At 38.6% G+C, this 12,742-nt stretch overlaps 1 protein-coding gene across 4 annotated transcripts in view; it reads left to right on the plus strand.

Moving 5' to 3' along the window:
- Nucleotides 1–12,742, plus strand: part of SH2D4A (SH2 domain containing 4A) — an 82,541-nt gene that overhangs the window by 57,182 nt on the left and 12,617 nt on the right. For all 4 annotated transcript variants that reach the window (XM_055348187.2, XM_063709121.1, XM_031014044.3 and 1 more), the window contains one exon: nt 2,756–2,886. In XM_055348187.2, coding sequence (XP_055204162.2) covers nt 2,756–2,886 — 131 coding nt within the window. The remainder of the gene's footprint in view (nt 1–2,755; nt 2,887–12,742) is intronic.

A 12,742-nucleotide genomic window follows, 5' to 3' on the forward strand; every position in this document is an offset into this window, starting at 1 on the left:
GTTATTCTGTAGATCCTTTCTTCTCTTATAGTCTTTGTGGTTAGGCACTTTTCTCTAGTAGTACATTTTGGTTCCTTTTTATTTTTGGTGTATCTGTTATAGATTTTTGCTTTGTGGTTACCATGAGACTTACAAAAACATCCTATAGTTATAACAAGTTATTTTAGAGACTTACAAACTTTGTGAAGGAAAGAAACAAAAAAACTGTACACTTTACCTCCATTCTCTCCTTGCATTTTGTATTTTTGAGTGATGACTTACATTTTTATATTACCTAAGTTATTAAAGTTATTTTTGATAGTTCATTTTTTAGTCTTCATATTAAGTTCATTTTTTAGTCTTCATATCTTTATATTAAAGATATAAGTGGTTTACACATCATGATGATAGTATTATAACAAAAATCATGTTAGCATCCAGTTTATGTTTGAAGAACTATTTTTTAGCATTTCTTATAGGACAAGTCTGGTAGTGGTAAATTCCCTCAGCTTTTGTGTGGAAAAGTCTTTCTCTTTCCTTTTCTGAAGGAATACTTTGCTGTGTGCAGTATTCTGGGTTGCATTTTTTTTTTTTCCTTCAGTCTCAGCATGTATCATCTCACTTCTTTCTGGCCTATACGGTTTCTTCTGAGAAGTCTGCTGCTGGGTGTATTGGATCTGTCTTACATGTTATTTGCTTCTTTTCTTTAGCTGCTTTTAGGATCCTCTATTTGTCTCTGCACTCTGAGGGTTTGATTATAATATGTCTTGGGGTATTCCTATGTAGGTTGAATCTGACTGGTGACCTTTGACCATCCTATGCTTGGCTATTAATTTTTTTTCCAGGTTTGGAAAGTTTTCTGTTATTATTTCTTTGCATAAGCTTTTAACCCCTTTGTCTTCCTGAATTCCCTCTTTAATAACTCCAGTATTTACTCTTTTGATGTTGTCCCACAGACCCCATAAGCTTTCTTCATGTCATTGTTTTCCTTTTTATCTCTGTGTATTTTCAAATAGCCTGTCTTCTGGCTCACTAATAAGTGTGCTGTTGAAACCCTCTATTGCGTTTTTCATTTTATTCATTGCATTTTTCAGCTCCAGGATTTGATTTTTTAAAATTACTTCAGTCTTTCTGCTAAATTTCCCTGATAAATTTTTGAATTGACTCTGTTCTTTCTTAAAGTTTGTTGAGCTTTCTTAAAACAGCTATTTTGAATTGTTTGAGAGATCACACATCTCTATGACTTTAGGCTTGACCTGTGGTATCTTATTTTGTACGCTTGGTGAGGTCATATTGTCCTGAGTCGTCTTGATGCTTGTGTATGTGTGACAATATCTGCACATTTAAGGATTAGGCTTTTATTCCACTCTCCACAGCCTGGCTTTATTTGTGCCTGTCTTTCAGAGTCCCTTCCAGAAATTCTAAGCCAACTTAGAATTCTTAAATTGTTTCCTGAGCCTGTGACCACTGCAGCCATCTCAGCACTAGAGGGCGCTCCAAGTCCAGGCTTGCTGCAGCTCTCCCAAGGGCGCTATGATTTACACAGCTCTCCCTCCTTGATGGACCTGAGGAAGAACTCAAGGAGGGTTCAGGGGCTGTGTGAGAAAGCTGGTCAGGGACTCCAGTACAGAAGACTGTTTTAATGACCCAGACAAGTGTGTCTCCTAGTGCATCCCTGCAGGGAATGGATAGTTCCTTGGCTTCAGTGGTGGGAGGGGATGGAGCTGATATTGGACCCCGTCAGTATCTGTTTCTGGAGAGTGGCTGGAGAGCACATCTCATTGGCTCAGATAGACGCTTGTCTCCCAGCAGGTGCCTCTACAGACAGGGTAGTTCACTGACTGCAGTGGTGTTGTTGTGTTTAAATTGAATTCTGCTCAAAATTAGTACGCTGTTGAGTAGGACTTGGAAGTCTGTTTATTACGTTGCGAGGTTACTCTTTGTAGTAGAAATTGACTTACATCCTAGAACTTAAGTTCTGCTACTGAATCTATTTCAAAATGATTCTGCTGCCTGTATCTTTGTCTTTTCAAACTTCAAATACTCTTCTTCCTTTTACTTTATATTTCTTTACTTTCTTTTTTTTTAGCAGAACTAAATGTCATCAAAGTGTGGAAGAGGATAAAGCAAGTCAGGGAGGTTAGTGGAAAGAGAAGAGAAAATCAAATAATGCAAACATTAGGAAAGAAATCTATCTTATTGCATTTGATTTCTATTGTTTGCAAATACCTGCTTTCCAGGAAAATGTGCTGGGGTAAAAGTGTATTTTGCCTTTTAGTGCTTATTTTCTCAGATGTTAATTGGAAGTTAATGGAGCTTATAATTCCTATACAAATGAATTTAAATCTGTGTGTTAACACAGCAGTGGCTCATTTTCATAACTAGCCCTTTAAGACTGGAAGCACAAGTGACAGATTTATATTCCTTCCTCTTCTGCCCTTGAGGAGGTGTATAATGGTAGTGTGTCAGGGCTCCAGCCTCCTGTTAGCTGAGGTCATTGAATTAGATCTGGAAATGTGTATAATTCCCTCTCCCTCCCATTCTGTCTCCCATTCTCTCTCTCCCCCCACCCCCACACACACATGTGTATATATATATATATGTATATATATTTGCATGTATAAAGCACCTCTGGTGTCTACAGACATGCATGTATATATATGCATGTATATGTGTGTGTGTATATATATATATACACACACATATATATATGACTTTTGAGGGCATTATTTTCAAATTAGTTAAATCTAACTTGAAAAACTTTTATAAATAACAGAAATCAGGGATTGGTGAGGACAGTGTCCAGCTCTGCCCAAGAGGACATCATCCGGTGGTTTAAAGAGGAGCAGCTACCACTTCGAGCGGGTTACCAGAAAACCTCAGACACCATAGCCCCCTGGTTCCATGGTGAGTGCAGAGATTTCCTCATTGGTGTTTCGTCTTAGGGCGGATGAAGCTGTGCTAATCTACCAGGAAGCCAGAATAAAAGCTTCCATTTATTGGTGCTGCCCAAAAAGAGTCTTTCAGATTATTTTCACAAAGCAGTTTTTCAAAGACGCCTCAGTAAGCTACATTCTCATGACTGTTTAGAAAGCAGTCAGCATTCATGGGCACTGTATGCACTGTGGGGCAGATTTATCACCACAAATAAAATGCATCAGATGGGAGGGCAAAGAGGCATTCCTGGTGACTTACCACTAGGGTGCTTGTTTGTGACTTCCATCAAATGGCCACGTCTTCCTTTCACCGAGGGCCACACAGTCATGGGTGTGGGAATGTGCTGGACAGGACACTGGCTGAGCAACCTTGAACAAATCATTATTTTTTTCCGTAGGAAATCAATTTAAGCCTCATTTTCCCCATCTGTTAAATGAAGGAGTTGAACTTTGTGGTCTTGCAAGTGAAAACTTCTGTAGTTTTGATTCCTTGCTTCCAGTATGTAGTTGAGTGTGTAACATAGGTGGTTGGATCCTGAGCAGATATCAGCTAGTAAACATTTTCTGTATTTGACCCAAGAAACTTGATTCAAGCCCCTCTTCCACCCAGCAGATACTTCACAGGCCCCTCTGTTTCTTGGATCTCAAGAAAAGTGAGTGGCTTCTTGCCTTAGTTGACTTCCATAAGGTCTGTGGTTGAATTGGACTAATTGGCTATATGGACAACAAAGGGTGCTTTAAAACAAAAATACAGTCCCCTCCCAGAGTATGTTTGTCCTAAGCATGTCTTGGTTTGCATTATGTTTAAGGCATCTTTCTTCAAAGTAGTATCATCTCACACAGAAATATACCCACAAAAAGGAAACTCCCAAACACATATCATGGGAAACTCTTCTAAAAGGAATAGCTATTTGTGACAGGCTTTCTCCTAAAGCGCTGCTTGTGTGGTCAGAACGTCACAGAAGAACTGTCTGGCTTCTCTTGGAAGTATGTGTTCTTTGGTGATTCAGACTTTGTTAAGTGTCCATCTCAGAGGAGTCCCCTCTCCTTCCCAGGATGAGGTTGCAAGCCTCCTTCCTTTCTGCTTTAAGACAATGAGAGAGAGATAATGGTGTCAAAGATGAACAGAAAGAACATGGGCCAATTATGCATTAGCCGTGGCTGTCTCAGCTGTCTAATAATGCCTTGCTTTCCTTTTTAAAATAAGCACCGAGGAAATCAGCCACTTTGTAGTTTCTGTGTCTTTGGACAGAAGATGCTGTCATCTCTGATTATAAGAAGGGTAGTTTTTTTAACAGCAGGGAGTAAGAGATGGAAAATGATGGTTGTTATTAAAAGCCCTGGTACTTTAACAGGCAGTTCTGTTTGAAAGGCTGAAAGCTAGGAAGACAGAGACTAAAAATCGAGTTGGAGGTTTGGTTAAAAAATATGACTCTTGAGTTTTACGTAAAATAACTTGTATTCTTATCGATTTGTTTTCACTTATACACATATTTTTCAGACTCATAAGCAAAATAAAACTGTATAATTAATAACCATTACATAGCCATATAGTCAGTATACATCTTTATTTTCAGTTTCAAGAAGATACAGTTTCACATTTTCATGATAAAGAGAATATGCATCACATCTTATCTCTTTGAAATATAATCGCTTATCACCGGGAAGCCTGTTCTGAAATATTAGGATGGTAGCCCTTTATAGGTTTATCATCTTTTCTTTGTCACATCCACCATGAATTACCCTTCATAAGATGCTATTTTGGTTGCCTAATTTTTCACTCCACAAAGTTTTATGCTTTCATCTTTTTCTCTCAATTAAGCTCAAGGTAAGGATGGGAGTGGGTAGGAGAGGACAAAGGGATTGAAGACTTGGATTTCTGGCTTTTGTGGCTGGGAGGAAGGTGGCTGGGCTATCAATGGAGAGAAGGAACATAGGGGATGGGGAGGGTTAGGGAAGCAGAGAAGAGAACAGAGTGTTCTATTTCACAGCATGATAAATGTAGTTAATAGAGTATTGTATGTTTCAAAAGTGCCGAAAGACTAAATTCTAATGTTCTCACCAGAAAAAAAATGCTAAGTATTTTAGGTGATGGATGTGTTAATTAGTTTGATTTAATTATTCCACATTGGGTTCATATATCATAACATCACTTGGTATCCCATAAATTTATACAATTGTAAATTGAAGATTTACAAAGAAAAAGTTCCAAACTCCTCCCTGTGATCCACAATGCCTACTTGATCTGCCCCTGTCTATTGCTCCAGTCCCATCTCAAGCCACTGTCCCTGCCTCGATCACCTCTCCAGGCCTCCCTTCCATCCCTCAGACACACCACACTTGTCCCTACCTTAGGGTTCTTGCAGTTGCTCTTCCTGCACACCTTCCTTTGACTGACTTCTTAAGGAATTGACTCACGGGATTACAGAGGCTTGGTAAGTCCCAAATCTGACAGGGTAGGAGGGAAGGCTGGAGATGCTGGGAGGAATGGCTATTCCCATCCAAATGCCCCCTGCTGGCAGCATCCCTTCCTGCTCAGGGGGAGGTCAGCCTTTGACGTAGGAAGGCCTTACAACTGACTGGACGAAGCCCACACACATTATGGAGGGTAATCTGCTTTACTCCAAGTCCTCCCATTTAAATCTCATCCAAGGCCAGGCTCAGTGGCTCATGTCTATAATCACAGCACTTTGGGAGGCCGAGGCAGGTGGATCACTTGAGGTCAGGAGTTTGAGACCAGCCTGACCAATGGGGCAAAACCCCATCTCTACTAAAAACACAAAAATTAGCTGGACATGGTGGTGCACACTTGTAATTCTAGCTACTCGGGAGGCTGAGGCAGGAGAATTGCTTGAACCCAGGAGGCACAGGTTATAGCGAGCTGAGATTGTGCCATTGCACTCCAGGCCTGGGCAACAGAGTGCTACTCTGTCTCAAAATAATAATAATAAAATATAAAACAAATCTCGTCCAAAAAATCCTTCCCAGAGACATCCAGAATAATTTTTGACCAAATATCTGGGACCATGGCCCAGTCAAGTTGACCCATAAAATTAACCACGGAGGCAACTTTCTTGGTGAGACTGTGCTGGTCTGCTTGCTATAGACAACATTCAGATGAGCAGTTAGTTGTCTCCTTAATGAAGCTAGATTTAAGTTCTCAGAATGTAATCAGGCAAAATCATCTCAGAAATCCTCAAAACCACAGGCATGAAAGATCATACAAATTTTAATTTTTTCCCTTCATTAAAAAATGATTTTTCTTATGGAATATTTTAAACACAAAGTACCAAGAAAAATACAACACCAGTGATATAACAAATGTATCTCTTCTCCAGGTGTAATGAATATTAACAGCCATATTTACTTCATATCTGTTTTTCTTAAGAAATAAAACTTGCCAGGGCGGGCATGGTGGCTCATATCTGTAATTCCAGTGCTTTTGAGAGGCTGAGGCAGGCAGATCACTTGAGGTCAGGAGTTCGAGACCAGCCTGGCTAACATGGCAAGACCCCGTCTCTATTAAAAATCCAAACATGATCTGGATGTGGTGGCAGGCACCTGTAGTTCCAGCTACTTGGGAGGCTGAGGCAGGAGAATTGCTTGAACGCGGGAGGCGGAGCTGGCAGTCAGCCTAGATGGTGCCACTGTACTCCAGCCTGGGAGCAGAGTAAGACTCCATCTCAAAAAAGAAAATCTGCCATATAGAATTAAGGTCCCCTTTGTTAGTTTTCTTTTTAATCCCATTTCCTTTCGTTGTATCCTTTACCGCTCTTCTGAAGCTGTGATTTCCATCCATATTTTATATGCTGTAAACATATATATTGTAATAAAAATATACAGTATTGTGTTTAACATTTAAATGGGATCATGTTACACATATTGTTTTCCACCAACATTGTTCCTGGGATTTGTCCTTGCTTATACATATAGACAGGCTCATTCATTTTACCTATTATGCAGTGTTTTATTATATATATTATATATATATACACACACATACATTACACACGTATCATTATTCATCTCTCCTACATTTGCTATAACTTTTTTGCTCTTACAGAAGATGATGTGGTATACACCCTTGAACATGTCTCGCTGTAAACATATATGATCATTTCTTCAGAGTATATATCTAGAAGCAGAATTCCTAGGAGGTAGGATATGTGCATCTTTAATTACACTGCATATTGCTAAATGCCCACGAAACTGATTATACCAGTATATACTCCTACCAGCTGTACTTGAGAATTTGTTTCCCTATGTACTTGCCAGTTCTTGATACTGCCAGATTCTCATTTTCCATTCCTCACAGTGGAATCTTATTTTAATTTGTACTAATTTATAGTGAGACTGAGCTCATATATTACTGGCTGGATGAGTAGGTCTTCTGTAATTACTTATACAGATCTTTTGACGATTTTTCTAATGAATTGATTTTTTATATTGACCTATAGGATTTTACATATTCTGGAGACAGATCCTTTGTCAATTATATGGGTTACATATATATTCTCCTAGTTGGTGACTTGTCTTTTAAGTCTTTTGACACATTTTAAGGGAGATAAGTTTTTCATTTCAATGAGGTTCAATTTAGCTATTTTTCCTTTATGGTTTCTGCTTGTTGTATCACGCACAATCCACCCATATTTTATTTTTGCATATAATAGACATGGAGACTCTATTTATTATGTAAAAGTATGCACTATATACAAATTACCACCTTCACAGTTCTTTGTTGTTTTTGTTGTTGTTTTGAGATGGAGTCTCGCTCTTGTTGCCCAGGCTGGAGTGCAGTGGCACGATCTTGGCATACTACAACCTCTGCCTCCCAGGTTCAAGCAATTCTCCTCCCTCAGCCTCCTGAGTAGCTGGGATTACAGGTGCTTGCCACCAAGCCCTGCTAACTTGTGTATTTTTAGTAGAGATGGGGTTTCATCATGTTGGCCAGGCTGGTCTCGAACCCCTGACCTCAGGTGATCCACCCTACTCAGCCTGCCAAATGGCTGGGACAACCGTTTTTAAGTGTACCATTCAGTGTTAAATATATCCATAATACTGTACAACTGGTCATGTGTGGTGGCTCCCATCTATAATCCCAGCACTTTGGGAGGCCAAGGAAGGCGGATCCTTTGAGCCCAGGAGTTTGAGACCAGCAACTTAAACATGGCAAATTCCATCTCTACAAAAAAAACATGGCAACATCCCATCTCTCCAAAAAAAAAAAAAAAAAAAAAAATTGCCAGGCATGGCGGTGCATGCCTGTAGTCCCAGCTGCCTGGGAGGCTAAGGCAGGAGGATCGCTTGAGTCTAGGAGACAGAGGTTGCAGTGAGCCAAGATCACGCCATGCACTCCAGCTTGGAAGACAGACCCTGCCTTAAAAAAAAAAATTTGTACTGCTATTACCACCATCCATCTGCAGAAGTTATTTCACCTTATAAAACTGAAACTACCCATTTAATAATGCTCCATTCACCACCAACCCCCAGCCCCTGGCAACTACCATGGTGCTTTCTCTATGAATCTGACTATTCTAAATAACTCATATAAGTAGAACTGTACAGTATTTGTCTTTCTGTGACTGGCTTATTTCATTTAGTATCATGTCCTCAAGATTTACTCATGTTGTTGTGCATGTCAGAATTTCCTCCCTTTTCAAATCAGAATAATACTCCCTTCTATGGATGGACCACAGTTTGCTTACCCATTATCTGTTGATGGACTCTTGAGTTGCTTCCATGTTTCAGGTATTGTGAATAGTGCTGCTGAGAACACAGGTGTAGAAATAGCTCTTCGAGACTCTGCTTTCAGTTCTTTTGGGTATTTACCCAGAGGTGGAATTTCAGGATTATAGGGTAATTCTATGGTTTAACTTTATAGAAACTGGCCATACTGTTTTCCATAGTGGCTATGTTATACTATTTTACCTTCCCACCAACAGTGGCTATGCCATACTAATTTTACCTTCCCACCAGCAGTGCACAAGAATTTCAGTTTCTCCACATCCTTGCCAGCACTTGTTATTTTTCTTTTTCCTTTTTTCTCTTTTAAGAGACAGGGTCTTGCTCTGTTGCCAAGGCTGGAGCGCAGTGGCACACTTAGAGCTCACTGCAGTCTCAAACTCCTAGGCTCAAGTGATCTTCCCACCTCAGCCTCCCGAGCAGCTGGAACTACAAGTTCCAGTACCATGACTGGCTAATTTTTTTATTTTTTGTAGAGACAGGATCTCACTATGTTGCTCAGGCTGGTCTCAAATTCCTGGCCTCAAGCATTCCTCCCTCCTCAGCCTCCCAAAGAACTGAGATTACAGGCATGAGTCACTGTGCCTGTTATCCTTTTTTCTCTCTCTCTTTCATAGCAACCATCCTAGTGGGTGTGAGGTCATATGTCATTATGGTTTTGATTTGCATTTCCCTAATGACTAGCAATGTTGAGCACCTTTTCATTTGCTTATTGGCCATTTGTATATCTTCTTTGACAAATGTTTACTGGAATTCTTTGCCCAGTTTTGGATTGGATTCTTGTTGAATTATAGGAGTTTTCTATACAGTATATTCTGGGTATCAATCCTTTATTAGATATCTAATTTAAAAATATTTTTGCCTGTTTTATGAGTTGCCTTTTTACTCTGTTGAGGGTGTCTTTTGATGTATAAAATGCTTTAATTTTTATGAAATTCGATTTGCCTATTTTTTTCTTGTGTTGCTCGTGCCTTTGGTGTCATATCTAAGAAATCACTGCCAAATGCAATGTTGTGAAGATTTGGCCCTCTGTTTTCTTCTAAAAGTGTTCCAGTTTTAGGTCTTACATTTAAGTCTTTGATCCCTTTTGAGTTAATTTATATATATGATATTAGATAAGGGTCCAACTTCATTCTTTCACATGCAGTTATGCAATTTTACCAGCACCATTTGTTGAAATGACTGCCCTTTCCCTACTGAATGGTGTTAGCACCTTTGTCAAAAATCATTTGACCATATCTATGCATTTTTATTTCTGAGTTTTTTATTATAATCTATTGGTCTGTAAGTCTGTCTGTATGCCAGTACCACACTGTTTTGATTACTGTAGCATTGTAGTAAGTTTTGAAATGAGTATGTGTGACGTCTTCCTGTTTTTTTCTTCTTTTTCGGGAGGGTTTTGATTATTTGGGGTCTCAAGATTCCATATGAATTTTTGGATGGGTTTTTCTATTTCTACAAAAAATGTTGGGATTTTGGTAGGGATTGTATTGAATCTGTATATCATTTTGCATAGTACTGTTGTCTTAAGTCTTCTAATCCAGGAACATGGGATGTGTTTTTATTTACTTATGTCTTCTTTATCTCAGCCATGTTTTGTAGTTGTTTTTTTTTTTAGACGGAGTCTTGCTCTGTTGCCTAGGCTGGAATGCTGAAGTGCAGTGGTATGATCTTTGCTCACTGCAACCTCCACCTCTCGAGTTTGATCAATTCTCCCATCTCAGCCTCCCAAGTAGCTGAAATTAAAGGCAACCACCATCATGCCTGGCTAATTTTTGTATTTTTAGTAGACAGGATTTCACTATGTTGGCCAGGCTGGTCTTGAACTCCTGACCTCAAGTGATCCACCTGCTTCAGCCTCCCAAAGTTCTGGGATTACAAGCATGAGCCATTGTGTCCAGTCATCAAAGTTTTATAGTTTTTATTGTATAAGTCTTTCACTTCCTTGGTTAATTTCTAAGTATTCTTTTTGATGATAATGTAAATGGAATTTGATTTGTAATTTCCTTCTCAGAGTGTTCATTGTTAGTGTATAGAAATGTAACTGATTTTTGTGTGTTGTCTGTGTATCCTGCCACTTTGCTTAATTCATTTATTAGTTTTAACAGTTTTTTGTGGAATCTTTCTGGTTTTCTACATAGACGATTGTATCATCTGACAACAGAGATAATTTTACTTCTTCGTTTCTAATTTGAATACCTTTTATTTATTTTATCTAACAGCTATAGCTAGAACTTACAGGAATAGTTGAATAGAAATGGCAAAAGTGGGCATCCCTGCCTTATTCCTGATGTTAGAAGAAATGTCATTCAACATAACTATGATGTTTGCTGTGGGTTTTTCATACATGGCCTTTACTATGTTGAGGGACTGTCCTTCTCTTCCTAGTTTGCTGAGTTTTTATCATGATAGGGTATTGCATGTTGTCGGATGCTTTTTCTGCATTAATTGAGATGAGCATGTATTTTTTTTTTCATTTGTCCTGTTAATACGGTGTGTTATATTGATCAATTTTCATATATTGTACCATCTTGCATTCCTCCTACTTGGTATGGTATATAATCCTGTTGATATGCTGCTGGATTAATTTTGATAGTAACCATGTTACTATAATACTAGCTTTTATAATTGCCTATGTATTTACCTTTATTGAGTTACTTCTTTCTTTATTTGGCTTTGAGTTACTGTCTGCATCCTTTCATTTCACCATGTAACATCCTTGGACATTTCTTGCATGGCAGGTTTAGTGGTAACAAACTTCCTTAGCTTTTGTTTACCCAGAAATGTCTTAATTTGTCTCTTCACTTTTAAAGGACAATTTTGCCAGGATTGGCCAAAAGAATCAAGAATCAGTAGGATTCTTGATTGACAGTTGTTTTTCTTTTAGTATTTTGAATATGCAGATAGTGCTCAACTTACAATGGTTTGACTTAAGATTTTTCTACCTTATGATGGTGTGAACATGATACACATTCCGTAAAAACCATACTTCAAGTACCTGTTCAACCATTCTGTTTTTCACTTTCAATACAATATTCAATAAATTACATGGGATATTCAACGCTTATAAAATAGTCTTTGTGTTAGATGATTTTGCCAAACTGTAGGGTAATGTAAATATTCTGACCATGTTTAAGGTAGGCTAGGCAAATTATGATGTTCAGTAAGTTAGGTGTATTAAGTGCAATTTTTGACTGATGATATTCTCAACTTATGCTGGGTTTATCAGCATGTAACGCCATCATAAGATAAGTTAAGGAGCATCTTTATTGGCCCACTGCTGTCTGTCCTCCAAAATTACTGATGAGAAATCTGGGGCTAATCTTATTGACTATCCCTGGTATGTGATGAGTTGCTTTTCTCCTTTCTCTCTTGCTGCTTTGAAGATTCTTTTTTTTTTTTTTTTTGAGACAGGGTCTTACTCTGTCACCCTTGCTGGAGTACAGTGGCGTGATCTTGACTCACTACAGCCTCGACCTCCCAGGTTCAAGCAATCTGCCTGCCTCAGCCCTGTCAAGTAGCTGGGACTACAGGCATGTGCCACCATGCCTGGCCAATCTTTGTCTTTTAACAGTTTGATTGTACTATGCGTCAGTGTGGGTCTCTTTAAGTTCATCTCACCTGGATTTCATTGAATTTCTTGGATGTTTATATTGTCTTTCATCAAATTTGGGAAGTTTTCATTATTTCTTCAAATACTCTCTCTGCCCCCTTCTTCTCCTTCTGATAGTTCCACAAAACGTATATTGGGTCATTTGATGCTGTTCCGTAGGTCTCTTAGGCTATGTTCACTTTTCTTCATTTTATTCTTTCTGTTTCTCAAACTCAGTAACGTCCATTGTCCTGTCTTCAAGTTCAGTGATTCTTTCTTCTCCCTGCTTAAATCTGCCTGTGAATTCCTCTAGTGAATTTTTCATTTTAGTTATACTTTCAGTTCTAGGATTTGTTCTTGTTTTTTTTTTTTATTATTTTAGGTTTTCTCTTTATATTTACATTTTGTGCATAAGTAAAGTCTTTGAGTAGATCTGTCATCAGGTCTTTTTCAGTGACAGTTTCTGATTTGTTTTCCTTTGAATGGGCCATAT

This window comes from Gorilla gorilla, chromosome 7, assembly GCF_029281585.2.
Source record: "Gorilla gorilla gorilla isolate KB3781 chromosome 7, NHGRI_mGorGor1-v2.1_pri, whole genome shotgun sequence".
NCBI lineage: Eukaryota > Metazoa > Chordata > Mammalia > Primates > Hominidae > Gorilla > Gorilla gorilla.